The sequence below is a fragment of the Harpegnathos saltator genome, unplaced genomic scaffold (assembly GCF_003227715.2).
Source record: "Harpegnathos saltator strain DR-91 unplaced genomic scaffold, Hsal_v8.6 scaffold742, whole genome shotgun sequence".
NCBI classification, from domain to species: domain Eukaryota; kingdom Metazoa; phylum Arthropoda; class Insecta; order Hymenoptera; family Formicidae; genus Harpegnathos; species Harpegnathos saltator.
The window spans coordinates 244,885-268,965 of NW_020230585.1; the positions used below are offsets into that span (position 1 = coordinate 244,885).

Sequence of the window (24,081 nt, forward strand, 5' to 3'; positions counted from 1 at the left end):
TATTTCTTTATCAAAAAATCGGTCTCCTTCCTTTGAAAATTATATCACACCGTCACTGTCTTCAAAAGATTCAAGACCGAAATGCTCCATATCACCTTCAGCAAACTCAATAGTTTCATCCATAGCTTCAACATCTTCATGTGATGCTTATGATTTTACATCTTTGACAGAAGGACATACTTCAAATTCTATTGATTCACTACCTTTAATGAATATTGATGACCCATAAGAAGAAGATGCAGATGGCAGATCCACCAAGATGCAAAACATATTCTATGAAAGATAGTGCTGTAAGGAATAGAGCTTTCTATAAACGCCGTTATAAAAATGAAGATATAGAGAGAGAGCATGTAAAAGAAATTACAGAATTAAAGAAAATATTTGAAAAAATAATGAAATTCAAGAAAATAGAAACAAACTTTTACAAGATTTACTCAAGAAATTGAAAACATCTAAATAGAATTTAAAAATAAAATTGATAAGGAAAAATAAGGTGAAATATAAAGATATAAAGTTAGAAAGATATAAAAATATAGTCTAAAAGTAAAAGAGAAGGTAAATTCCCAATATGGAGAGAAAATTTCTATAAAATGAAAATATATTATATTTTTTATCTCTTCTATATACAGGGTGTTAAATTTCAAACAACAGAACAAAAATCTCGAAAGCTATGGGTATTAAAAAAAACTAAAACACGTTTTCCATGATTTCGAAGGGGAAAGAGAATGGTATTATTAGTTTTTTATTTGGAGGGCATTTTCAAGGTCAGTTGAAAATCAACTTAATTTTTTTTAATGGAAAGCCCAATTTTTTATTATATCATTTTTTCTACCAATTAATTTTAACAACTTTTGTCTGAAACATTTTTTTATTTGCCTAATATTTTATGAAATATTTAAGAAAAGCTTGGTAACTTTTTCAATTTAATTTACGATATCTTGCTAACTATTCGTCGAAAGAAAAAATAGTATTAGACTTTTTCACTTTATTTACTATCAAGAATATATTACTATAATAGTGCCCTAACTTTTGTTAACTTACCGACCATGGAAATTTCAAAATTTTTAAATTAATAAAAGTTAGGATACTATTATAGTAATATATTCTTGATAGTAAATAAAGTAAAAAAGTCCAATTCTATTTTTTCTTTTGACGAATAGTTAGCGAAATATCGTGAGTTAAACGTTGAAAAAGTTACCAAGTTTTCCTTAAATATTGGGTGAAGTAAAAAGTTCTGTGCGTTTTTTCTCTTTATTTCGACGATGAAATTAACAAAGTTAGGATTATCGGATTTAGATCAAATATGCGCCATTTTGTTCGATAACTTTTGTCCATTTTGAAGGCAATTTCATAATTCCGCGATTGAAGAAGTCCTCGTCCCTATTGGTAAAAAACTCGACCAGCTCATTTTCACAAGCCTCTCTTGAGGCCAGTTTTGTACCATCAAGAAAATTTTGCAAATGCTTGAAAAGGTGATAACCCACACAGCACTGCAATATTGCAGCAATATTGAAGCAATATTATAATATCGTAGCAATATTACAAAATCACAAGATTATTATATAATATTCCAGCAATATTATCATAATATTACAGAGTGATATCAGATTACAATATCACTGGAATATTACTGCAATGTTACAATGTGACTATCGTATGGCAACATAGTGACAATATTACAACAATATTGCGCGATGATAAATCTCATTGCAATATCATAGGAATATTGCCGCTATATTCCAGCATGATAGACCACTACGTAATATTTCTGAATATCGCAGTAATACTTCAATGTGATATATCAATTTACAATATCGCAGGAATATTATAACAATGTTGCGGAGTGATATATCAGATTACAATATCAGTGAAATATTACTGCAATGTTACAACGTGACTATTATATGGCAACATAGTGACAATATTACAACAATATTGCGCGATGAAAAATCTCATTGCAATATCATAGGAATATTGCCGCTATATTCCAGCATGATAGACCGCTATGTAATATTTCTGAATATCGCAATAATACTTCAATGTGATATATCAATTTACAATATCGCAGAAATATTATAACAATGTTGCGGAGTGATATATCAGATTACAATATCACTGGAATATTACTGCAATGTTACAATGTGACTATCGTATGGCAACATAGTGACAATATTACAACAATATTGCGCGATGATAAATCTCATTGCAATATCATAGGAATATTGCCGCTATATTCCAGCATGATAGACCACTACGTAATATTTCTGAATATCGCAGTAATACTTCAATGTGATATATCAATTTACAATATCGCAGGAATATTATAACAATGTTGCGGAGTGATATATCAGATTACAATATCAGTGAAATATTACTGCAATGTTACAACGTGACTATTATATGGCAACATAGTGACAATATTACAACAATATTGCGCGATGAAAAATCTCATTGCAATATCATAGGAATATTGCCGCTATATTCCAGCATGATAGACCGCTATGTAATATTTCTGAATATCGCAATAATACTTCAATGTGATATATCAATTTACAATATCGCAGAAATATTATAACAATATTGCAGAATGATATATCAGATTACAATATCAGTGAAATATTACTGCAATGTTACAACGTGACTATTATATGGCATCATAGTGACAATATTACAACAATATTGCGCGATGAAAAATCTCATTGCAATATCATAGGAATATTGCCGCTATATTCCAGCATGATAGACCACTACGTAATATTTCTGAGTATCGCAGTAATACTTCAATATGATATATCAATCTACAATACAATATCGCAGGAATATTATAACAATGTTGCGGAGTGATATATCAGACAGATTGAATAAATCAGCATTATAAAGTGAAAAAATGTTAGAAAAATCGATATAAGATGAAATTCGTGATTTCGGCTGCAATGTTGAGTCCGCCATATTGAAAAAAAATTTAGAAAAGAAACTACCCACATATTTTTAAGGTACAAATGTTAATAACGCGATCTTTGTAGTTTCCGGTATAAAATAACAATTTTTTTTAAGAAATCAATGATTTTCATAGAAGACAGACTGAAGAAAATACGCCGTTTTGTTTAGATCTAAATGGTTAAATTGTAAAAAGCTTACCCGAAAACTCTTAAAAAAATTATTCCTGAAAAGAATTATTAGCGATTTCTTTAATATCTGTTAGCTCAAAGTTTATAGTCACGCTATTGACGGTTGCTGTACTCAGTTTCAGAATCCTTTACTGAATAAGACATAAAATTTTTTCGATTTGTGAAAAGTTCTTATTGAGAACTTCTATAAACATTATTCTTTATGCTATCATTATATTTATATTTCTATTATTGAAAATTGTCTTATATATATAGACGTTAATATTACATCTGTATTTTTATTATAAAAATGATAATGATAAGATACTGATTTTAATAAAAACTTTTTAGCAATTATGGTTTATAGTATCTTACAAATCTTATAAAATTTATGATTCTGAAGTTATGATTACCGAAAATATTTGCGTTTTGACTTAACAGATAAGCGATATATCAGACAAATATCACTGGAATATTACAATATAACTGGAATATTACTGCAATGTTACAATGTGACTATCGTATGGCAACATAGTGGCAATATTACAACATTATTGCGCGATGATATATCTCATTGCAATATCACAGGAATATTGCCGCTGTATTCCAGCATGACAGACCGCCACGTAATATTTCTGATTATCCTCGTAATACTGCAGTGTGAAACAATTTATATACAGGGTGTCCCATTTTAATGTCACATCACAAATATCTCAGAAACACTGCGTTAAATCAAAAAATGTTTGAGACAAAAGTTGTTTGGCTTGAAGGAGGACAAGAAAACGATAGCATTTTGTTTATAAATAGCGCCACTTTTGAGATATTCACTGACAATCAATTTTCATAAATGGAAATCCGAATTTTTTGTTATATTTTCTTTTTCTATCAATTAATTTGAACAATTTGCCTGAAACATTTTTTTATTTGGTTAATATTTTTATTTGGTTAATATTTTTTGAAATATTTAAGGAAAACTTGGTAACTTCTAACTTACGATATCTCGCTAACTATTCGTCGAAAGAAAAAATAGTATTAGACTTTTTTACTTACTATCAAGAATATATTATTATAATAGTGCCCTAACTTTTGTTAACTTATCGACCTTTGGAAATTTCAAAATTATTAAATTAACAAAAGTTAGGGCACTATTAATATATTCTTGATATTAAATAAAGTAAAAAAGTCTAATACTATTTTTTTGTCGACGAATAGTTAGCGAGATATCGTAAGATAAATGTTGAAAAAGTTACCAAGTTTTCCTTAAATATCTCAAAAAATATTAAGCAAATAAAAAATGTTTCAAACAAAAGTTGTTCAAATTAATTGGTAGAAAAAGGAGACATAATAAAAAGTTGGGATTTTCATTTATGAAAATTGATGGTCAGTGAATATCTTGAAAGTGGTACCATCTATTAACAAAATGCTATCGCTGTCTTATGTCCCCCTTCAAGTCAAACAACTTTTGTCTGAAATATTTTTTTATTTAACGCAGTGTTTCTAAAGCGTGGTCTACAATGGCCGTAAGCAATAAGAAGAAAGCGTGAACAGTAAGAAATGGACCAACTACAGTTGATTATTTTTGTCATAATCGACTGTGGTTGGTTTATTTCTTACCACTTACGCTTACTTCTTACTGCTAACTGCCATTGTAGACCACGCTTGAGATATTTTTGCGAGATTTATGCCTAGAACATTAAGTATTTTTGCAATATTGCTGTGATATTTATGCAATATTTCAGTAATATTCCTGCAATATTGCGGCAACATTTAAGAAATATTGTAGCAACATTCCTGCACGATTGCAGTAATATTTCGGCAATATTTTGCAATTTTATGCAGTATTGTGGCTATATTTCATAGGTATTCCTGCAAGATTGTGGCGATATTTCAACAACATTGTGGCAATAGTCCTGTGATATTGTGACAATATTCCTACAACATCATAACAATATTCCCGCGATATTTCTGCGAGACTTATGCCTAGGACATTAAATATTTCTGCAATATTGTTGTCATATTTATGCAATATTTTAGTAATATTCCTGCAACATTTCTGTAATATTCCTGCAATATTGCGGTGTTATGTGGGAATCGCTTGGAGCCAGGTCTGGGCTATACGGGTGCGATATAACCTCCCATCCAAGCTCTCGGAGCTTCTGGCGCGTCGTCAAAGATGTGTGCGGCCTGGCATTGTCTTGATGGAACACAACACCCTTCCTATTGGCCAATTCTGGCCGCTTCTCGTCGATCGCCTGCTTCAATCTGGTCAGTTGTTGACAGTGTAGGTCCGAATTGAGTAATTGGCCCGATGGGAGCAGCTCATAGTGGATGATTCCCTTCCAATCCTACCAAACACACAGTAAAATCTTGTTGGCCGTTAATCCGGGCTTGGCGATCGTTTGGACCGGCTCACCGCGCTTGGACCACGATCTTTTTCGCCTGTTGTTCTCGTATGTGACCCATTTTTCATCGCCAGTCACCATCCGCTTAAAAAATGGGTCAATTTCGTTACGCTTCAGCAAAGAATCGCAGGCATGAATTCGGTCCAAAAGGTTCTTTTGCGTCAATTCGTGTGGCACCCATACATCGAGCTTCTTCTTAAGACCAGCTTTATGCAAATGGTTCCAAACGGTTTTCTGGCTAATCTTCAGTTCCTGGGCAATGGAATAAGTGCTCGCATGCCGGTCCGACTCGACGATTTCCATGATTTTATCGACATTTTCGACGATTGGCCTACCAGAGCGTGTCTCATCTTCGACGTCCATATTACCAGAACGGAAACGTTGGAACCACCGCTTTGCTGTTGCATTCGATACTATATTGAGTCCATAAACGGCACAAACTTTTTTGGCCGCCTGCTCCGCTTTTTCCCTTTGGTTGTAGTGGTACTGAAGAATGTATCGAATTTCCTCTTTTTTTACCTCCATTTTGGAACGTTCTAACACACAACTGGCTTCACCAAACACAAAACTGTCAAAGAACTTTTTTTAAAGCGTTATGTCACCTTTAAGTCGCAGTATAGAATGACCAGATGCGACGTATACATCGTGAGATACGACCTCACTAAAGCCATCTAGCGGAAAACGCTCAAAACTTTTTACTTAACCCAATATTTCAAAAAATATTAGGCAAATAAAACAATGTTTCAGATAAAAATTGTTAAAATTAATTGGTAGAAAAAGAAGATATAATAAAAAATTGGGCTTTCTATTTTAAAAAATTAGGTTGACCCTCTACTGATCTTGAAAATGCCATCCAAATAAAAAACTGATAATGCCATTCTCTTTTCTTTTTGAAATCATAGAAGACGTGTTTTAGCCTTTTTTAATATTTTTCATAGTTTTCGAGATATTTTACCTGTTACATATGAAATTTAGCATCCTGTATTTGCGTAGTTACTTAGCTCGTAAAGACGTTTGAATTATATGTTTGTTTTATTTAATGAGCTTTCTAATTTTTGTCTTTTTCCTAAAAAATAATTATATATCGATGTTGGACACTTCTATGTATAGAAAACCAAAGTGAAATGTGAAGATAAAAAATATGAAAAATATTAAAATGTATAGTTAAAAAAGACAAAAAATATTGAGTATTTTTATACTCAAAATAAAATAAAATGGAGAAAAAGTACTAACACAAAATAGAGGAAAAGTGTAAATGTGAGATAGAGGAAATTCTTGACGAAAGTATATGTAGTTCCTAATATAGAGAGATATAATTTTTTTCTGGCTTATATATATATCTGTGCAATTATTTTGTTTATGTAAATTTTTGAATATTATTTTGTTTTATTTAAGGAGCTATTGATTTTTTGTTTCTTTAAAAAATTATATCTCTTTATCTCTTATGGATATTATTTTCTTATGTAGAGAAAACCAAAGTACAATATATAAATATAGAGTTCTGTTTATTAAAAATAAAAATATATATACATGTGTTAATATTATAAATATATTTAATAAAGTTTTATTATATATTTGATATTTCCAGTCTTTTACATCTTTATATGTATACACTTGCACTTCTTACTATACATTACGAGATAACTTACGCATAATTTGTTCGCGCTTTTGTATGGCAATTATCTGTGGACGTTCTTCGTTTTCTATATATATGTTTAAATTTTCTTCATTAGATATTTCTTCAATCACGTCATTGATATTATATTCATCCATCTCGTTTTGCATAAAATTGTGTGCAATACACAACATGCTGCAATTATTTTTTTTCCTAGATCCATATCCTTAATATCCAAATATTTCAAACGTCGAAATCTTCCTTTTAAAAGTCCAAATGTTCGCTCGATTACTGAACGAATTGAACTAAGTCTGGTATTGTATTGGGTGAGTGCAAAAGTTCGTGCGGAGTTTCAATAGATGGAGTTATAAGCGTCGTAAAGTGTTGTCATTAATACTTCCATCTACATATTATATAACGTTGGAAAGGTGACGTCTTTAGCTGTTATTAAAAAAAAAATCATTTGTTTTCATACAAACTGCTTCGAGAAATATTACTTTAAAAATAAGTATCGATAAGGTGCATTTACGGCATATTATGCTTTACGAGTTTCGGAAGGGAATAAACGTTGCCGCAGCCGTAAAAAACATTCAGGATGTTTATCAGGATGAAGCACCAGCTAAACGAACTGTGGAAAAATGGTTTGCTAAATTTCGGCGCGGAGAATTTAACCTTGAAGACGAGCCACGCTCTGGTCGACCTTCTGACATTGATGACGATGTTTTGCGTACTTTAGTGCTCAATAATCCGTGAATTTCAACAGAAGAAGTTGTTACAGCACTAAACGTTGACCGATCAACCGCTTTTCGGCGTTTAAAAAAGATGGGATTCGATTTGAAGCTCGATATATGGGTGCCCCATTTGCTGACCGAGAAGAACAAAATCAAGCGAATTTCTGCAGCCGTTTCTTTACTCGGGCGGCTCAATAACGAGTCGTTTTTGGATCGACTAGTGACGGGCGATGAGAAATGGGTCCTCTACAACAATGTTCAGCGCAAACGGACATGGAAACAATCAGGTGAGCATGGTGACGCAATGCCAAAGGCCAGTTTGCACCCGATGAAGGTGATGCTCTCTGTTTGGTGGGATTGCAAGGGCATAATCTATTTCGAGCTTCTCCCCGCTGGCGAAACGATTGATTCGGACAAGTACTGTCGCCAATTAACCAATCTGAATCGAGAAATAAAAGAGAAACGTCCGATTTTGTCAAATCGCAAGGGAGTCGTCTTTCATCACGACAACGCCAGATCACACGTTTCGAAAAAGACGCTGCGCAAACTGAAGATCCTGAAATGGGATGTCTTAACGCATCCACCGTATTCTCCTGATATCGCACCATCTGACTATCACTTGTTCCGGTCATTGCAAAATTATTTAAATGGAAAAAACTTTGACTCTTTGGAGGCCTTAAAAAACGGCGTCTCTTCGTTCTTCGAATCTAAACCGCGCAGTTTTTATGATCGAGGCATCCGTATGCTGCCAGAACGTTGGGAAAAGATTATAGAAAACGATGGAGAATATATCATTGATTGAATAAAGATTTTTGTTTGCTTAATCACTGTGTGACTTTTACTCACAAACTCCGCACGGACTTTTGCACTCACCCAATATAATGACTGAGCAACTGTTAAATGTCCTGTCTCTAAATGGTGTCATTAAATTGATCATTAACGGGTATGCAGAATCCCCAATGATGTGTTCATCGGTCAGCAATAATGGATTTCTTTCATTTATAATACGTTGATAAATTGTACTATTTCTAAATACGCGAGCATCGTGCATTCTTCCAGATAAACCAATAAAGCAATCAATAAATTTTCTGCGATGATCACAAATACCTATAATGAAAAGTAATCATTTTCGCACAAACTGGTTCTCTAAATTAGTAAGTTAATACATTTTATACGTTCAGTAAAGATGTACTTTGCAATATAATTGAATGGAAACTTTTTCTGTTGTAATAGTCATGTGCATTGTTTTTTAGTTGTTTGCATGGAATGTGACAACCATCAACTGCTCCTATTACTCCCGGAAACCCAAATGACTTCTGCTCGAATATCTGCCACATAAAACACATTGACTAATGTAAATAAAGACACAAGAATCACAAATTATTATGATTAAGTTTAATTTTAACTTTTTTTTATCCTTTCAACTTATTGCTAATAGTGATTTTAAGTATAATAATAATAATAATTGTTTACTTACATCTACATATGTGTTTTTGTAAATATGATTTGGCCATTGTATGTACACTGGCATCAAGTCAACAAGTACATCAACGATTTCTTTAAAAATATGATGTGCTGAACTTATAAGTATATTAAATCTATCTCCTGCTGCTAGAAAAGTTACTGGTCTGCTTAATAACCATATTGTCAATAATACTTTTTTTTGGAGAGGTGCATATTCATTTGCATATCTTGCAAGATGTTGTCCAATAACATTTGACAAATTCTATTAAATAAAAATAGAAGTACAAAATATAATTGATTAATCACTCCTACAAATAGTTATTCTCTAGATACATATAGCTATTCTCTAGAAAATTAAGTTTAGATATAAACTCATATTTGATATTAAATTGTACAAAATTCATTAACTAATTTTTATAATTGTTTCATGTATATAGTTGCTTACTTTGCAAGTTGCTCTGTTTATTCTGAACATTTCTTTAAACTGGTCCTATAAATCTAAGAATTGTTGCCTCAAAATAATGCAAATTACGACGTTTTATTCGGGCACGACATTTTTTTAAATTAAGGTTGATATTAGGTCTTATTAATGATTGTATAATGTTGTTTAAATTATGCATGGGTATTCCACCATCTTCCGCAAATAATAACATTAATTTAACAGCTATTGATTCCATTTTATCTGTATATACCTAAAACTTTAATTTTTAATAACTTTATTATCTATACATTATCCGCACATAGATTATATATTGTCAGATTATATATATTTTTCACTGTATTATTATAATTTACGTGTAAATGTACAATTCTGCTGTTAATCCTAACCTTATTCACTTTTCAACACATTGGAAGTAGCCATCTTTGGCTGCGTTCCGAAATTCACTGTCAGTACTGAAAATACATAGTTTGTGTCACGTATACCATAGAATTTCAGTGCTAGCAGTGAATATCGGAACGCAGCCATTATAAGTAGCGATATCGCAAACGGATCATTGGCCGCGTTCAGTAGAACAAAGTGATCAGAGAGCGCTTAGTGATTATTATCTGTGATTAGAGCATTCTTTTAGATTCTTCATAGACTCAGAAATATTTACCAATCAGGAGCGAGATTCAGTGATAAATCTAGTAATGTTGTCCAACTGTTGAGTCTGCTGAACGCGGCCATTGGGTGCATTCAGTACTACAACCGTTCACTGAGCGCTCAATGAGCTTTTACATTTGATTGGTATATTCCTTTAGATTTAAAAATATACACCAATCAGATGCAAGAGCTCACTTAGCGCTCAGTGAGCGGTTGTAGTACTGAATGCACCCATTCAGTGGAAAATTCATAGCGGAGTTCGATCCATCGGAAACTGATGTCTCAACTGTTGAGTCTACTGAATGCAGCCATTGGCTGCGTTCAGTAGAACAAAATTATCAGTGAGCGCTTACTGATTATTGTCTGTGATTGGAGCATTCTTTTAGATTCTTCATAGACCCAGAAGTATTTACCAATCAGGAGCAAGATTCGGTGGAAAATCTAGTAATGTTGTCCAACTGTTGAGTCTACTGAACGCGGCCATTGGGGGCGTTCACGACACTCAACAGTTGCGCAACTGTTGAGTAATTCGTCAACGTTATTGGTCTGAATGTAAGGATCTAACAGTAAGGACCAATAGTCATTAATCGCTCACTGAGCGGTTTTCTCCGCTGAACGTACCCGATGGGTGCATTCAGTACTACAACCGCTCATTGAGCGCTAAGTGAGCACTTGCATCTGATTAGTATATATTTCCAAATCTAAAGGAATATACTCAACTGTAAAAGCTCATTGAGCGCTCAGTAAGCGGTTGTAGCATTGAATGCACCCATTATGTGCAAATTTACAGCAAAAATCGCGCAGAGCCTGCAATACAACAGGGTCTGCCACCAATTTGCCGCTGCAAGCTCTGTACAGTTTTGCTGCAAATCTGCAGCAATTGTCCGATAGCAGGTTCTGTCGCATATTTGGCGATAGTTTGGCAGCAGGATTTAATATAACAGCTCCTGCATCAAATATGTTGCTTATTTGCCATCAAAAATTGGTAGCATCAGGTTCTGCTTCAAATCTGGTTACTCAAGTTTGGCTATATATACATCTACTTAAATATTAAATTTTCGCGAGATCACAGATAATAATTATGGTATGTGATATCTGATAATTATAAGACGAAGAGAATAACAAAGTTGTTCATTGAGGAAATAATTTTACTTTTCTTTGGATTTTATTATAGCAAATATCGTAGAAATATTACCGCGTTGAGGTTATAAATTTTACTAATTAAAACTAGAATCAAATAATGCTGCACTTAAAATACTATATATGATAATAATATTTTATGTTTTAGGCGATGAACATCGCTAGAGGAATAGGACTTGTTTTTGGTAGAGTGAATATACTAAAAGAACATTTATTTTCATCTAAAAATTTATTATATACAAATGTAGGAATATCAATTTTTCTATCTGGTACAGGAGATGTTATAGAACAGCATTATGAAATATTAAAGGTTTAATGATTATAATTATAACATAACATTTTTGAAATTTTTATATTATAATAACATTTTTATGTTAGGGCCAATGGGACAAATGGAGTTTTACTAGAACAAAAAACATGGCTATATCTGGTATATCCATTGGGATATTTTGTCATTATTGGTACAATTTCTTGGATATTAAAATAACTGGACATACGCTCAATATAGTTCTAAGAAAGGTGGTTATAGATCAATTGATTTGTTCACCTGTTTGTATAAGTATATTTTTCCTAACATTAGCTATGTTAGAGAATAGCAATCTAGCAAAATTGAAGGAAGAAATCCAAGCAAAAGCACACAGACTCTATATAGCTGAGTGGATTATATGGCCTCCAGCACAAGTTATTAATTTTTATTTCCTTCCTACACGATATAGAGTACTCTATGACAATATGATATCTCTTGGTTATGATATATACACAAGCCATGTAAAATATAACACGTGAATAATTAACAATTAAGTTGACTAGTTGAATTTACAAAATTATCAACATGAAAATAATTTAAGTAATAAATTAAATAAAATGACCATTACTTACAGGTTTTCCCTTGTACTAAAATTCTTATTTTTATATTAGAATTATTTCTTGTAAGGACTAATATTAATGATACATTTGCCATGGTATATTTAATTTAAGATGCCTTATATGTATTGTAATTTAAAACTGAGTTTTATAAAATTGCAAATTGTGTGAATTACAAATAAGATATAATATAAATAAATTAATATTATTTTTGTTTATGCTCTATTTCTAAAATAGTCCAAATGAAGTTTCATGTTAATACACATTGTGATGATATGCAATTGTTTCGCCTTATAAGCATGATACACATGTTCATTTAATTTTGCTGACCATTATTTTTCACAAACTATTACGTATGATTTACGAAATCTTGTTTTCTGCATGTTAATACTGCTAATATTTCTTATTTTTATAAAGATAATTTTATTTGTTAAAACATTCCATCATGAATGCCGATAGGTACTAATATAGTGATAAATAATAATAAATTACGAGCTACCAATTTCCAATCATTTGGTACTGCATATGGTGCTAGTACATGCGTCAATCTATGAATCTGAAAAGCAAAATTTCCATTAGACAATATATATTTGCAGTTACAATCACATATCTTAGTAATATGGGAAGCAACTAGTATTTACTTCATGACTAGCGCAGATGAAAATAAACGATGTAATCAATAAATTTAATACTGGAAATCTCGGTAACAATACGAGCACTCCGTGCGAATCTGCCGCCAGCCATATGTGACCCTGTGCAACTAAAGTTTCCAAACTTATTCTACCTAATCCAGCTAAAAGTGCGGAATGTTTTCCACGTAATGCCAACGATGCGTTTCGTAGAGCGATATATCCTATAATCTACAATCAAATAATAATTAGATACACAACTAAAAGTACAATAAGAAAAGAAGTTAGGTGATTTACCGGAATAAAAGCGACGTAAGAGTGGATTTCTTCACACTCTGCGACGGAATGGCACAAAATCGTGAAAGTAGTATATGCTATCAAGGAAACTAATGCCAATAAAGAAGATAAAGCTGTACCCGGAATGTGATCTATTCTTTGAAGAGCTACAAGACCAGCTCCGAAAGTCAAGCCCCAAGCCACGCTGTATCTATCGACTCTCCAGCGAGACCACCATTCGCGAATATCGTCATCGGTCGTCACGAATAATGCCTTCCATGGCCTCGTGACGAAAACTTTCTCAAAGAACACCTGCACTAATGAAGTGCGTTATATTTAGAAATTCTGATGCGTTCTAAAGATTTCCTATTACCTCTGACATGTATAATATGGTGATTATCGACACAAGTCCCAAAAGCTTCAGAGCAAAGTACAGCAAGACTCTCGGACCATATTCTGCCAAACTTCCTGAATATATTCTGGGTGGCAACCAAGTCAGAAAGTAAATAACTAAAAACCAAAACGATACCAACGGTACAAAGTGATAGAATTGATATGGTCTATTCATACAAAGGCATAGTGATACTGTCAATAAATTTAGTCTGAACATGACCTGAAACATAGAGGTTAGTTTTGTTTCTAATAAAAAAAAAAGAAAACTTTAATGATATAAAATACACAATTTTTCTGATACATACTCTAGCAAATCTGACAAGAGATACATCACCAGTTTGCCAAAAATAACAAAAGTGCCCGTATCCAGACAAAAATAAGTAAGCTGAGTTAATTAATCTTAAGTACATGTAAATGGGTAAAACGTTTTTGGCACCAGTAACATGATATATGAGTACAACCGCTTGCATCAAACCTCTCCATTCATCTGTTTGTTCTCTATTTAATGCACTTGGTCCTCTTTCACGATCTTCGGTGAAAAATAATCCAAGGGCCAAGATATACCCAAGTGGTAACCAAAAGCTGAATTCGCTATAATATTTATTTTCCTTCATGAAAAAATTTGTTCTGTGAATAAAATAAAAGTAAATGAAGTTATTGAAAAAAAGTTATATACAGAGAAAATCGCAAATTCAGTCAAACATGCCATTACTTACCTGTCACATAAGTAAAAATATGCTAGTATAATCGAGAAAAGAGCCAATGACATGATGAGAGTATACAAATCTTGCATTTCAGACTGTTTAACTTGAGTGACTTCTGAAGCACCTTCTTCCTCTGCATCTTCTGTTTCTTCCATACTAACATGAGAATAGAACATTTCCGAACGATATTTGCAAAATTTTCTGTATAATCCCACTGCTCCTCCTATTGTTATACTATCGCAAATTATCATACTTATTTTCTTTATAAAGCACACTTTTAGCATACAAATAAATAAGTATAATTTTTTACCATAATGCAAGTGCAGACAGACTTAGTAGTTGCAAAGTGGTTGCTGGTTCAGGATAGCTGCAACAACTGCCATCATCAAAATTCATATGGTCATTGCAATATGTGTTTAATAATATCTGTATTTTATGACGAAGTGATAATGGACTTGCTAAATAGCCATCTGGACTTTGTTCAAGGACACCTGTACCTACTAGTTTACTGCTTTGCCATATATAAGCCTCACTATGGGACAGTATCTGTATGCAGCAATTATGAAGTATTCAATTTTTCCTTTGTGATAACAGAAGAATTAGATTACATTAGCAATACCTTCTCTGCTGCTTTGTTACACGAATTGATTTGTTTGTTATCCAAACTTGATAATTGTGAAGGCAGTCTTTCTTTGAGCACAGGATCTTGTAACATCCACAGAAATTGTGATCCCTTCTTAGCCAAGAAATCTACTGGCTGTACTAACCGGATCAAACCAGTGCTGTATTCTGAATAAAGTTGCGTATCACTGTTATTGTTCATCAGAATCACAGCTGCAGCAGAACCAGCAACAATTATACTTGGTGCATCTGTATTCTGTAATATGAAAGATATATTAAATTCGGATGTTCCATCTATCTTAGTAATCTATCTTAGTAATCTTGTACAGATGAATTCATATTATATAATATATAATGTTACCATCCAGCCTCTAAGATCCATTATCATAGAATTATCAAGTTGTGGTCTCCATAAGAATTGTACATTTAACTTAAGTTGTCCATCATTAAAGCCCAAATCTGAGTTCTCAGGTAATTCTATAAGATCTGATGCTTTGCCATCAACAATAAATTGTGAGACAAAGGACTTATACAATTGTCTTACTCTAGCATCACCAATGAATACAAAATGATTACGGTGACCCATGAAAGCTAGATACCGCATACATCTTCTGCTGTCTCTGTGTAAAGATATTAAATTTTTATTTTATATAAAAAAGTACTTAGAATAATCTAAAAATGATAATCTCACGTTTGTGTATAATGGTGCATCATACATCCATAAGGTTGCCATTCTTTATCTCCTTTATATCTACCTTCTGTTAATAACCATTTGCAAGAATCACTACCTGTGAATATGAAATAAATTATTATTTTAATTATTTAAGATGCCTTATAAAGCTTAACAGTAATTCAAATTATCAGATAATTAATATTATATATTAAAAAAACATCAATGTTAAATAAAAAAACTTTCTGACAATAATATATGTAATAAGTAAAGAAATCACTATATAATAAATTAACTCAATATTTTTACAGTACCATAAATGAGATATATGACTCCATGATAAATAATAAAACAGACAACAAGTGCAGTAGCTAATTTCTTTGCACTTGTTACTGTTATAAGACTAATGAAATGTTCTGCTGATGTCATAGGCTCTGTTTTTCTTTCTCTCTCTTTGTTGATTATACTAATAATGTAAGAAATAACAAAGATAAAATTATTTGTATTCTGGAAATTATATTGGTTATGCTATTGGCTATGTTCCGGTATTCACTGCTAGTACTGAAAATATATAGTTTATGTCACGTATATTATAGATTTTCAGTGCTGACAGTGAATATCGGAACGCAGCCATTATTTACACTTATTTTATAACGTATTCGACTGGACCTGGGTTAACCCACGCTGGGTTAAATAGACCCAGCTTATTGGTAGAACATGTACTATATAGTATATATAGTTCGACCAATAAGCTGGGTTTATTTAACCCAGCACAGAGAGAAACCTGAGAGCGGGCATGGCTGCATTTACAGCGTTATGGAAAAGTTGGCTGATCGAAGCGCCAACTGGGTCCATTTTCCATGGACATGAACTATTAAGCCAATGTCCACGATTTGTCGGTATTATTCCGGTACTATGTCCATAATTATTCGGTTCTGTGCTATGTTCACTAGCGAGCTAGATTAGTTAGATAAAAACGAAGAATCGGTCTTCGTCTCACCACCAGCGAATAGACAATCGCGACGAAGCGAGCCAGCAGCGATGTTATCGTAAGACAGACGTCGCCGTCCCCCCTTTTACCCCCTTGTTTTCCTTTCCACATTGTTTTATATTCATAATTCGGGAAGAAAATAATTTCGAGAGTTCGGACGATTTCTAGTAATGACGCGACAGAGATAACGCGCGGCCACATTAATTTGTCATGACTTTTATATTACTTATAATTACATAAACGCCCATATATGCAAATTATAGATAATTATTGCGCGTATGTTTTAATATTGTACAATATGGCATATAATAACAACAACTTCATTTCTTGCAGTATTTTTTTAAGATCTTCGTTGAGGTCGTGAATTAATTATTTTCTTCATCAATCAGTTTTCTGCAAAAATTAAGATTTTTTAAATAAAATATAAAATGTTTCTCTTCTCTTCTCTCCGAAGAGTTAATTAAAAAATATATACTCTACAGAGTCAACTAACAAATGTGTAGTCAGAAGAGTCAATTCAAAAGTGTACTCCGAAAGTCAATTTAATAGCGTATTCCGAAGAGTCAATTTGAAAGCGTACTCTGAAAAATCAAATTAATATTGTAATCCGAAAAGTCAATTTATAATAGAATATTTACTTCGATGATTCAGCTAAAGAAAAAAACATTTATTTATTATTATATTCAAAGAATAATATTTAATTTATTATTTATACTTATCTTATTTATGTTTACCCTACATATGCTTCTTTGAATTAAAAATTTAATTTGTTGACTGATTCAGATTCAGATTTGTTAAAATATCTCTTATGCGCAACTATTGAACAGGTAGTAAAATAACTTTTTTTCTTTATGAATTTTATAAACTTTTCACGAACATAAAAATTGAAAGATTCTCAGAGAACAAATAACTTTTCTTGAACATTTAAATCAAAGGAAAATCTTTTCCTATTAATAAAGAATGATTAATTAATATCTCACACGAGAGGAATCTTCATCCTTGAAATAACCGCGTGATTTTGCTTTTAGAAAAGTATAATATTGATGTAATAGTAACAAATGCTACCCAATAACGGTGCAAATCTTAAACGTTTTTGAGAAATGTAGTTTGAAGTTTAGTCTTTTCTGTTAATGTCGTTATAGCAGAAGAATTATTAATTTGCTTCAGTAGCGCTGTGGATCAGGCTTTGTGATATGAGCGTAGAGGTTGTTCAAGTGTGTTATTTTTACTATCACAGGGAGAACTATGTAGAATGTATAATAATACGCAGACAAATTCTTTACATAATCATACTTATTTCTTTTAGCATGAATAAAAATGATCAATGCTAACGTGATAAGTGTATATCGCAATTGTACGTGTACGCAATTGTATTTGTTTACATTTTATTAGTGTACATACACACACACGTACACACGTATACCAATAATGTCAAAACCGAACAATTCGTGAACATTTTTTATTGATCGCAATTGTACGCAAAGACGAAAGAGAAGTACACGGGTCTCCGCGGGTATCTCGTCATATTAATTGTCTATGAGCTGATAAACAATTGATCTCCGGTATTTACAAGTTACGCTTGTCCGCAGCTTGTTCGGTTTTGATATCATTGGTATCAGTGATGCGAATTTGGTGACGGGCTTGCTCGAGGATTCTCCTCCCCCTCCCCCATATACGCGCACAGCCAGCTCGGTCAATCCTCGTGAGCCACGCGATCGGCAATTGTCGACGCGCCGAGCGAGCGAGAGAGAGAGAGAATATCATTCCCTCCTTGTCGCACTCGTTCTCGCTCAGCGAGCGAGCCTAATTCTTTCTTACCCATAATCTGAATCTGAAAGGCGCGATTGTCTCTCTCTCCTTTCCTCTCTATGACAATACTGAAAAGTTTTGTCTACTCGGCGCACCGAAATTATTACAAATAATATTTTATTATTAATAATATTATTATTTGTAATATATATTATTTGTAATATTATTATTTGTAATTTTATTTGTAATTGTATAATAATGTTACAAATAATACAAATATTAGAAATAATACAAATTTTATTTGTAAAAATTTATATCATTCGTAATATTATTTGTAATAATATTAATAATATTCGGCGCCAAGAAAATGAAATATATTTTATTAATTATTTTGCGGAGTCGGGCAGGTTCACAGATTTGATTATTGAATTGTTTAATAATATTTTAAGAATAATTTTAAGTTATACAAGGATGTAGTATGAAATATAAAAGAATATTGTAACAGAATCAAGAAGTACGAAATGAAACCTCTTTGCTTTTATTATTGGGTGAGTACAAAAGTTCGTGCGGAGTTTGTGAATAAAAGTCACACAGTGATTAGGCAAACAAAAATCTTTATTCAATCAATGATATATTCTCCATCGTTTTCTATAATCTTTTCCCAACGTTCTGGCAGCATACGGATGCCTCGATCATAAAAACTGCGCGGTTTAGATTCGAAGAACGAAGAGACGCCGTTTTTTAAGGCCTCCAAAGAGTCAAAGTTTTTTCCATTTAAATAATTTTGCAATGACCGGAACAAGTGATAGTCAGATGGTGCGATATCAGGAGAATACGGTGGATGCGTTAAGACATCCCATTTCAGGCTCTTCAGTTTGCGCAGCGTCTTTTTCGAAACGTGTGGTCTGGCGTTGTCGTGATGAAAGACGACTCCCTTGCGATTTGACAAAATCGGACGTTTCTCTTTTATTTCTCGATTCAGATTGGTTAATTGGCGACAGTACTTGTCCGAATCAATCGTTTCGCCAGCGGGGAGAAGCTCGAAATAGATTATGCCCTTGCAATCCCACCAAACAGAGAGCATCACCTTCATCGGGTGCAAACTGGCCTTTGGCATTGCGTCACCATGCTCACCTGATTGTTTCCATGTCCGTTTGCGCTGAACATTGTTGTAGAGGACCCATTTCTCATCGCCCGTCACTAGTCGATCCAAAAACGACTCGTTATTGAGTCCCGAGTAAAGAAACGGCTGCAGAAATTCGCTTGATTTTGTTCTTCTCGGTCAGCAAATGGGGCACCCATATGTCGAGCTTCAAATCGAATCCCATCTTTTTTAAACGCCGAAAAGCGGTTGATCGGTCAACGTTTAATGCAATAAAACACACAAGGCCAATAATAATAGGGATATACAGAGGCACTGCAAAACCAAATGATCCAAATATATTTTTTGACAAATTTATTGTAGATGTTAAGAGAATATTTGCCAACGGAAGTATAAGTCATAATGATAGTAAGATACCATTACAGTTAAGATGTTTTATAGCTGATGCGCCAGCTCGTGCTTTTATTTTGAATCATCGAGGCCATACATCCAAACAGCCATGCTCCAAATGTAAAGTTAATGGCCAACGATGTGAGGGACGTTATACTTTTCATGGTATTGATCATTCTTTTTGTACCGATGAGGAATATATCCGTAATTTAGATGAAGGTCATCTAAAGGTCATAAAGAAAGAAAAAGTCCATTGTCAATGTTACCGATAAGATTGGTTACACAGGATCCATTTGAATATATGCACCTGGTGTGCCTTGGAGTAATGAAGAAATTGTTAGTGAATGCATGGGTACATGGGAAATACTCAAAGTTTTCGAAATTATCTGCAAAATCTATTTCTATTATATCTGCACGAATGAAAATACTTAGAGCATATTGTCCATCTGATTTTGCACAACTTAGATCACTTGATGCATGCACTAAATATAAAGCGACAGAATTTCGACAATTCTTTCTTTATACAGGTCCTATTGTTACATACGATATTCTTAATCAGCAAGTGTACACATACTTTTTATTGCTTCATGCAGCAATAAGGATTTTAGTTTCAACGTCATCGTCAAAAATATACCTGAATTTTGTAGAAGTAGCGTTGCAAAAGTTTGTTGAGAGATGTGAAAATATGTACGGTTCAACATTCAATTCCTGCAATATTCACGGTCTCCTTCATATTGCAAATGATGTGCGGCAACTAGGTCTTCTTGATTCATTTTCTGCCTTCCCATATGAAAATAATATGACAATTTTCCGAAAGTATTGTAGAAAACCTGATCTTCCTCTGCAGCAAATTTCAAATAGAATGGCAGAGATAGAAGCAAATACAGCAACTGATTATTTGAGCACGGATTCAGCAGTCCGCGTGTTCATGGAGCATAACGTAGGCCCTCTTCCACGCTTTCTTCTTTCAAACTCTTGCCAATATCGTAAGATCATATTTAATGGAATCTTGCTCAGCTTAGACAAACATAATAATTGCTGTATTTTGAATGATGATTCTATTTGCATTATTGTCAATATTTTAGTAGTGGACAATTCACATCGTTTAGTAGTAAGAAAATTTTTGGATGTAAATAATTTTTATGACGTTGGTATTTCTTCTTTTATACTGTACATCTTTAAATGTTCCACATTAGATAATAATATTTTCTCTGTACATATAAAGGAAATCCATGCAAAGTGTTATAAGATGCCTTTTTGGAATTGCATGTCAGAAAATGAGAATAGTAGTAACGATGACAATTACTTAGAATATGATAAATATATAATTTCTGCTATTATATATAATGATAAAATGTAACAAATTCTTATTTCTTTCTTTCAATGTTCTCTCATTATTTCAAATTTATTTGCTGCTAATAATAAGCAAACTTTTTTTAACCAAGTGCATATTTTTTTAACTTTTTAATTGAACTAAAACTATTTTATTATTTTTTATTTTCAAAGTTTTTATTTTCATACAATAATTGTTGCATAAGTTCTCTTCTATGTGGAAAAGAATAGTTTACTTTACTGAAATATAAGATTTATAATCATAGATGACTGCAATTAATTAATATAATTATAAATATATAATTTGACATGTTTAATTTCTATATAATATAATTATATAGGAACTAAACTAAAAGACATAAAAATGAAACAAGTAAAACACACACACACATATGTATATATATTTAACGTACTCAGTATATTTTTATGCATTTTCTTATATAGGCTGCGACACTTCTTTCGAAGCGCCGTCAAACCGCCGTCAGTCCGTGCGCCGCGGTCTTGCACCAACCGGATGTTGGGCGCCAGGTGCAGCGGGCTGCACCACTCACTAACGCGAAGTTTACCCGCGGCGCGCGAATCCGCCGGGTCCGGTAGCTCGGGGTTGATTCGAGTCGGCAGACGGGAAGGGTTCGTCGGAAATCGGGAGGCGGAATACTCGAAGAAGGAAATAACCAAAACGGCCTATTTGGCGAGACTTAAATTTATTCGGTAATACCGGAAGACGGTAACCTCCGGCTCCTCGCGATACGGTACATCGTTTCCGGTCGCTCCTACGCGAGGTCGATACCGCTCTTCATTTACAATGCGTTTTCACGGGACGCAACACTGGACGGTACACCGGAAAAACAAATGGCAGGTGGACGGTCTTACAGTGACGGGAACTTCTCGGCGGCGTGGTCCTCGATGATTGATGGGTCGGTCGGTCCGGTCACACGGTCAGCGGCAGCTAGGTCCTCTCCGGGATCTTGGCCTTCGAGAATGCACGGCCCTCCTCCACTTTCCGGTAACGGTCAACTCTCCCAATCTCCTTTCTCCTTCGCACGCGGCACACAGCTCCTTTTCTGGCGAGCGACGCACAAGTCTCTCTCTTTTGCGAGCGGTACACAAATCTTTTCGTTTTGCGAGCGGTACACCAATCTTTCTCGTTTGCGGCCAAAAGTGAATCTCAATCTTTTCTTCGAGGCGAAAAACTCAACTCGTCATCGAGAGAGAAAAACGGATCTTCCCGTCTCTCGTTTTTTTCCTGTTATTCCTTCTTTTCTTTTTCGTCCGGGAATCCTTCCGCAAATTCTGTTGACAATCCGCGGAACGGATGCCCTGTCTCGCTCGCTCTCTCTCGGTCTCTCGCTCTCTCTCTCTCTCTCGCTCACGGTGTCTCACGAGCGTGACTCTTTGTCTGTCTAGCCGTTGTTTTTGACTAGCGACCCATGTGTCGAGAACGTGCTCGACGGTATATTGCTGCCTCGTCCGTGTTGTCGGGTTAGCCTATGGAATAATACACGGCAGCGGTAATCATTGCGGAATTACGATAAACTTTCTGCGACGAGACGAGAAACGAGCGCATTCACCTGAGCTGGCCGCGCCGGGCGGTGAGCGACGTCCTCGGCATCCTCCCTGGTCCTCCTGTCCGGGTGGCCGGCTCGGGAGGTCCATGGGCACAAATCTTGGGGACGCGCGACCGTCGCACCTGCACGCTCTTATCTCTTAGGGCTAATTACTTTGGGGGGGGCGGCAATTCGGCTTCCCCCCCCCGCAAATCTCGCTCACGGACCGAGGGTTTCTCTTGTGACGGGCGCCCCCACGGCCGCTACGTCACAAGGCAAATGGACCGTCCAAAACGATCCATAATAAAACCATCGAGATATCAGACTACTTCTTCTGACGAGTCACCCCGGAAGAGGTCAATGGATACTGCAAGGAAACAAAAGGACATTGGCAAAACCTTGGAAGAGGATATAAGGGAGTTGAGAGGAATTCTTCAGGAGAATTCCTCATATAATATTCATAATATTAATAATGATATTAATAATCAGACGTACACTCCTCATACGCGGAATACAAACACACATACCCATTCAAACGCAATATCTACCCCAATAAAACTCTACACAATATGTAACATTGCAAATATCTACACATACAAAATCACAATATACACCCATTCACATAGAACATGCATCTACAACGCACCGATATGACATGTCTGAAAACAGCAGTAATATATTAAATAAGTTTCAGGTTCTTCCTTCAAATATAGACAAGCGCTGTACTGCAGCATTTCAATAGATCAACGATGATAATGGACAATACCGGTGTATACAACATTAATTTTGCAAATATATTGAATTATTTATTCATGTATATATCATATTAAACAAGTTTTCGTTCAATATAGTTTTTGGTGCAGCAGCGCCAAGAATTTTTGTATTAAATATTTTTTATTGCATTGTTATAATAATTAATTTGTTATAACAACAAGTAAAATAACCATGTAACTCAGTATTCTAATAAATAATGATAAATTTTACTTGTAAAAATTTATGCCATAAACATTTTTTGTAGCTAGATTTTTCTTGAATAACAATGACCTTTAAGAAGATATTTTTTTTTAAATATTGGACACTATTAAAAACGTGTTAAATTTTTATAGTACGATATAATTTTTACTTTTAAAAGCTTATGTACATATATATCTTAAAAGAAAAATAATTTGATATGTTTTACTTGTAAAAACTTATGTTATGTACATAATATATATCTTAAAAAAGGAGATAATTTACATTTGAGATTTCTAAAAATATTAAGTATACAATA

At 33.8% G+C, this 24,081-nt stretch overlaps 5 protein-coding genes and 1 long non-coding RNA gene across 11 annotated transcripts; 2 read left to right on the forward strand and 4 right to left on the reverse strand.

Annotated features, from left to right (window-relative positions):
• Window positions 1-5,452: 5,452 nt before the first annotated feature.
• Window positions 5,453-6,034, reverse strand: LOC112590180 (histone-lysine N-methyltransferase SETMAR-like). The gene has a single exon (XM_025305976.1). It carries the CDS (start codon window positions 6,032-6,034, stop codon window positions 5,453-5,455), a length of 582 nt encoding a protein of 193 aa, XP_025161761.1.
• Window positions 6,035-8,634: 2,600 nt separating this feature from the next.
• Window positions 8,635-10,205, reverse strand: LOC112588044 (protein ALP1-like). Its single transcript, XM_025305977.1, has 5 exons — window positions 10,148-10,205; window positions 9,765-10,017; window positions 9,333-9,581; window positions 9,048-9,183; window positions 8,635-8,962 (listed from the first exon to the last, which is right to left on the reverse strand). Exons 2-5 carry the CDS (start codon window positions 9,792-9,794, stop codon window positions 8,694-8,696), a joined length of 684 nt encoding a protein of 227 aa, XP_025161762.1. The 5' UTR covers window positions 9,795-10,017; window positions 10,148-10,205; the 3' UTR covers window positions 8,635-8,693.
• Window positions 10,206-11,033: 828 nt separating this feature from the next.
• Window positions 11,034-12,679, forward strand: LOC105191815 (mpv17-like protein 2). 2 transcript variants are annotated; one of them, XM_011155477.3, is made up of 4 exons: window positions 11,034-11,487; window positions 11,692-11,853; window positions 11,922-12,062; window positions 12,133-12,320. In XM_011155477.3, exons 1-4 carry the CDS (start codon window positions 11,485-11,487, stop codon window positions 12,145-12,147), a joined length of 321 nt encoding a protein of 106 aa, XP_011153779.1. In that variant the 5' UTR covers window positions 11,034-11,484; the 3' UTR covers window positions 12,148-12,320. The 2 variants fall into 2 exon arrangements, with proteins under 2 accessions (XP_011153779.1, XP_011153777.1); XM_011155475.3 differs by having other exon boundaries at window positions 11,922-12,679.
• Window positions 12,680-12,776: 97 nt separating this feature from the next.
• On the reverse strand, window positions 12,777-16,393 carry LOC105191814 (N-acetylneuraminate 9-O-acetyltransferase). 5 transcript variants are annotated; one of them, XM_011155471.3, is made up of 12 exons: window positions 16,342-16,393; window positions 16,015-16,166; window positions 15,722-15,818; window positions 15,392-15,650; window positions 15,029-15,286; window positions 14,720-14,955; window positions 14,422-14,643; window positions 14,011-14,332; window positions 13,686-13,925; window positions 13,334-13,624; window positions 13,049-13,267; window positions 12,777-12,963 (listed from the first exon to the last, which is right to left on the reverse strand). In XM_011155471.3, exons 2-12 carry the CDS (start codon window positions 16,127-16,129, stop codon window positions 12,838-12,840), a joined length of 2,385 nt encoding a protein of 794 aa, XP_011153773.1. In that variant the 5' UTR covers window positions 16,130-16,166; window positions 16,342-16,393; the 3' UTR covers window positions 12,777-12,837. The 5 variants fall into 5 exon arrangements, 3 of the variants coding, with proteins under 3 accessions (XP_011153773.1, XP_025161763.1, XP_025161764.1); XR_003114044.1 differs by lacking the exon at window positions 16,342-16,393 and having other exon boundaries at window positions 13,453-13,624; window positions 16,015-16,299; XM_025305978.1 differs by lacking the exon at window positions 16,342-16,393 and having other exon boundaries at window positions 13,049-13,260; window positions 13,453-13,624; window positions 16,015-16,298.
• A 3,325-nt stretch (window positions 16,394-19,718) lies between these two features.
• On the reverse strand, window positions 19,719-20,652 carry LOC112590183 (uncharacterized). Its single transcript, XR_003114046.1, has 3 exons — window positions 20,567-20,652; window positions 19,960-20,156; window positions 19,719-19,857 (listed from the first exon to the last, which is right to left on the reverse strand). It is a non-coding gene; the product is annotated as an uncharacterized LOC112590183 (long non-coding RNA).
• Window positions 20,181-20,841, forward strand: LOC112590182 (uncharacterized). Its single transcript, XM_025305981.1, has 2 exons — window positions 20,181-20,690; window positions 20,780-20,841. The coding sequence occupies exons 1-2, from the start codon at window positions 20,192-20,194 to the stop codon at window positions 20,791-20,793; spliced, it is 513 nt and encodes a 170-aa protein (XP_025161766.1). The 5' UTR covers window positions 20,181-20,191; the 3' UTR covers window positions 20,794-20,841.
• The last annotated feature ends 3,240 nt before the right edge of the window (window positions 20,842-24,081 follow it).

Excerpts from the sequence above, each read along its gene's own strand:
- LOC112590180 (XM_025305976.1), bottom strand. The coding sequence starts at position 6,034 with ATGGAGGTAAAAAAAGAGGAAATTCGATACATTCTTCAGTACCACTAC.
- LOC112588044 (XM_025305977.1), bottom strand. The coding sequence starts at position 9,794 with ATGTTCAGAATAAACAGAGCAACTTGCAAA. Across the intron at positions 9,582-9,764 it reads TAAACAGAGCAACTTGCAAA|AATTTGTCAAATGTTATTGG; the intron begins GTAAGCAACTAT and ends TTTATTTAATAG. Across the intron at positions 8,963-9,047 it reads CCATTCAATTATATTGCAAA|GTATTTGTGATCATCGCAGA; the intron begins GTACATCTTTAC and ends TTTTCATTATAG.
- LOC105191815 (XM_011155475.3), top strand. Across the intron at positions 11,854-11,921 it reads AGCATTATGAAATATTAAAG|GGCCAATGGGACAAATGGAG; the intron begins GTTTAATGATTA and ends TTTTTATGTTAG.
- LOC105191814 (XM_011155471.3), bottom strand. The coding sequence starts at position 16,129 with ATGACATCAGCAGAACATTTCATTAGTCTTATAACAGTAACAAGTGCA. Across the intron at positions 15,287-15,391 it reads TGGATCTTAGAGGCTGGATG|AATACAGATGCACCAAGTAT; the intron begins GTAACATTATAT and ends TTCATATTACAG. Across the intron at positions 14,333-14,421 it reads TATTTTTACTTATGTGACAG|AACAAATTTTTTCATGAAGG; the intron begins GTAAGTAATGGC and ends TTTTATTCACAG.
- LOC112590182 (XM_025305981.1), top strand. The coding sequence starts at position 20,192 with ATGTTACCGATAAGATTGGTTACACAGGATCCATTTGAATATATGCAC.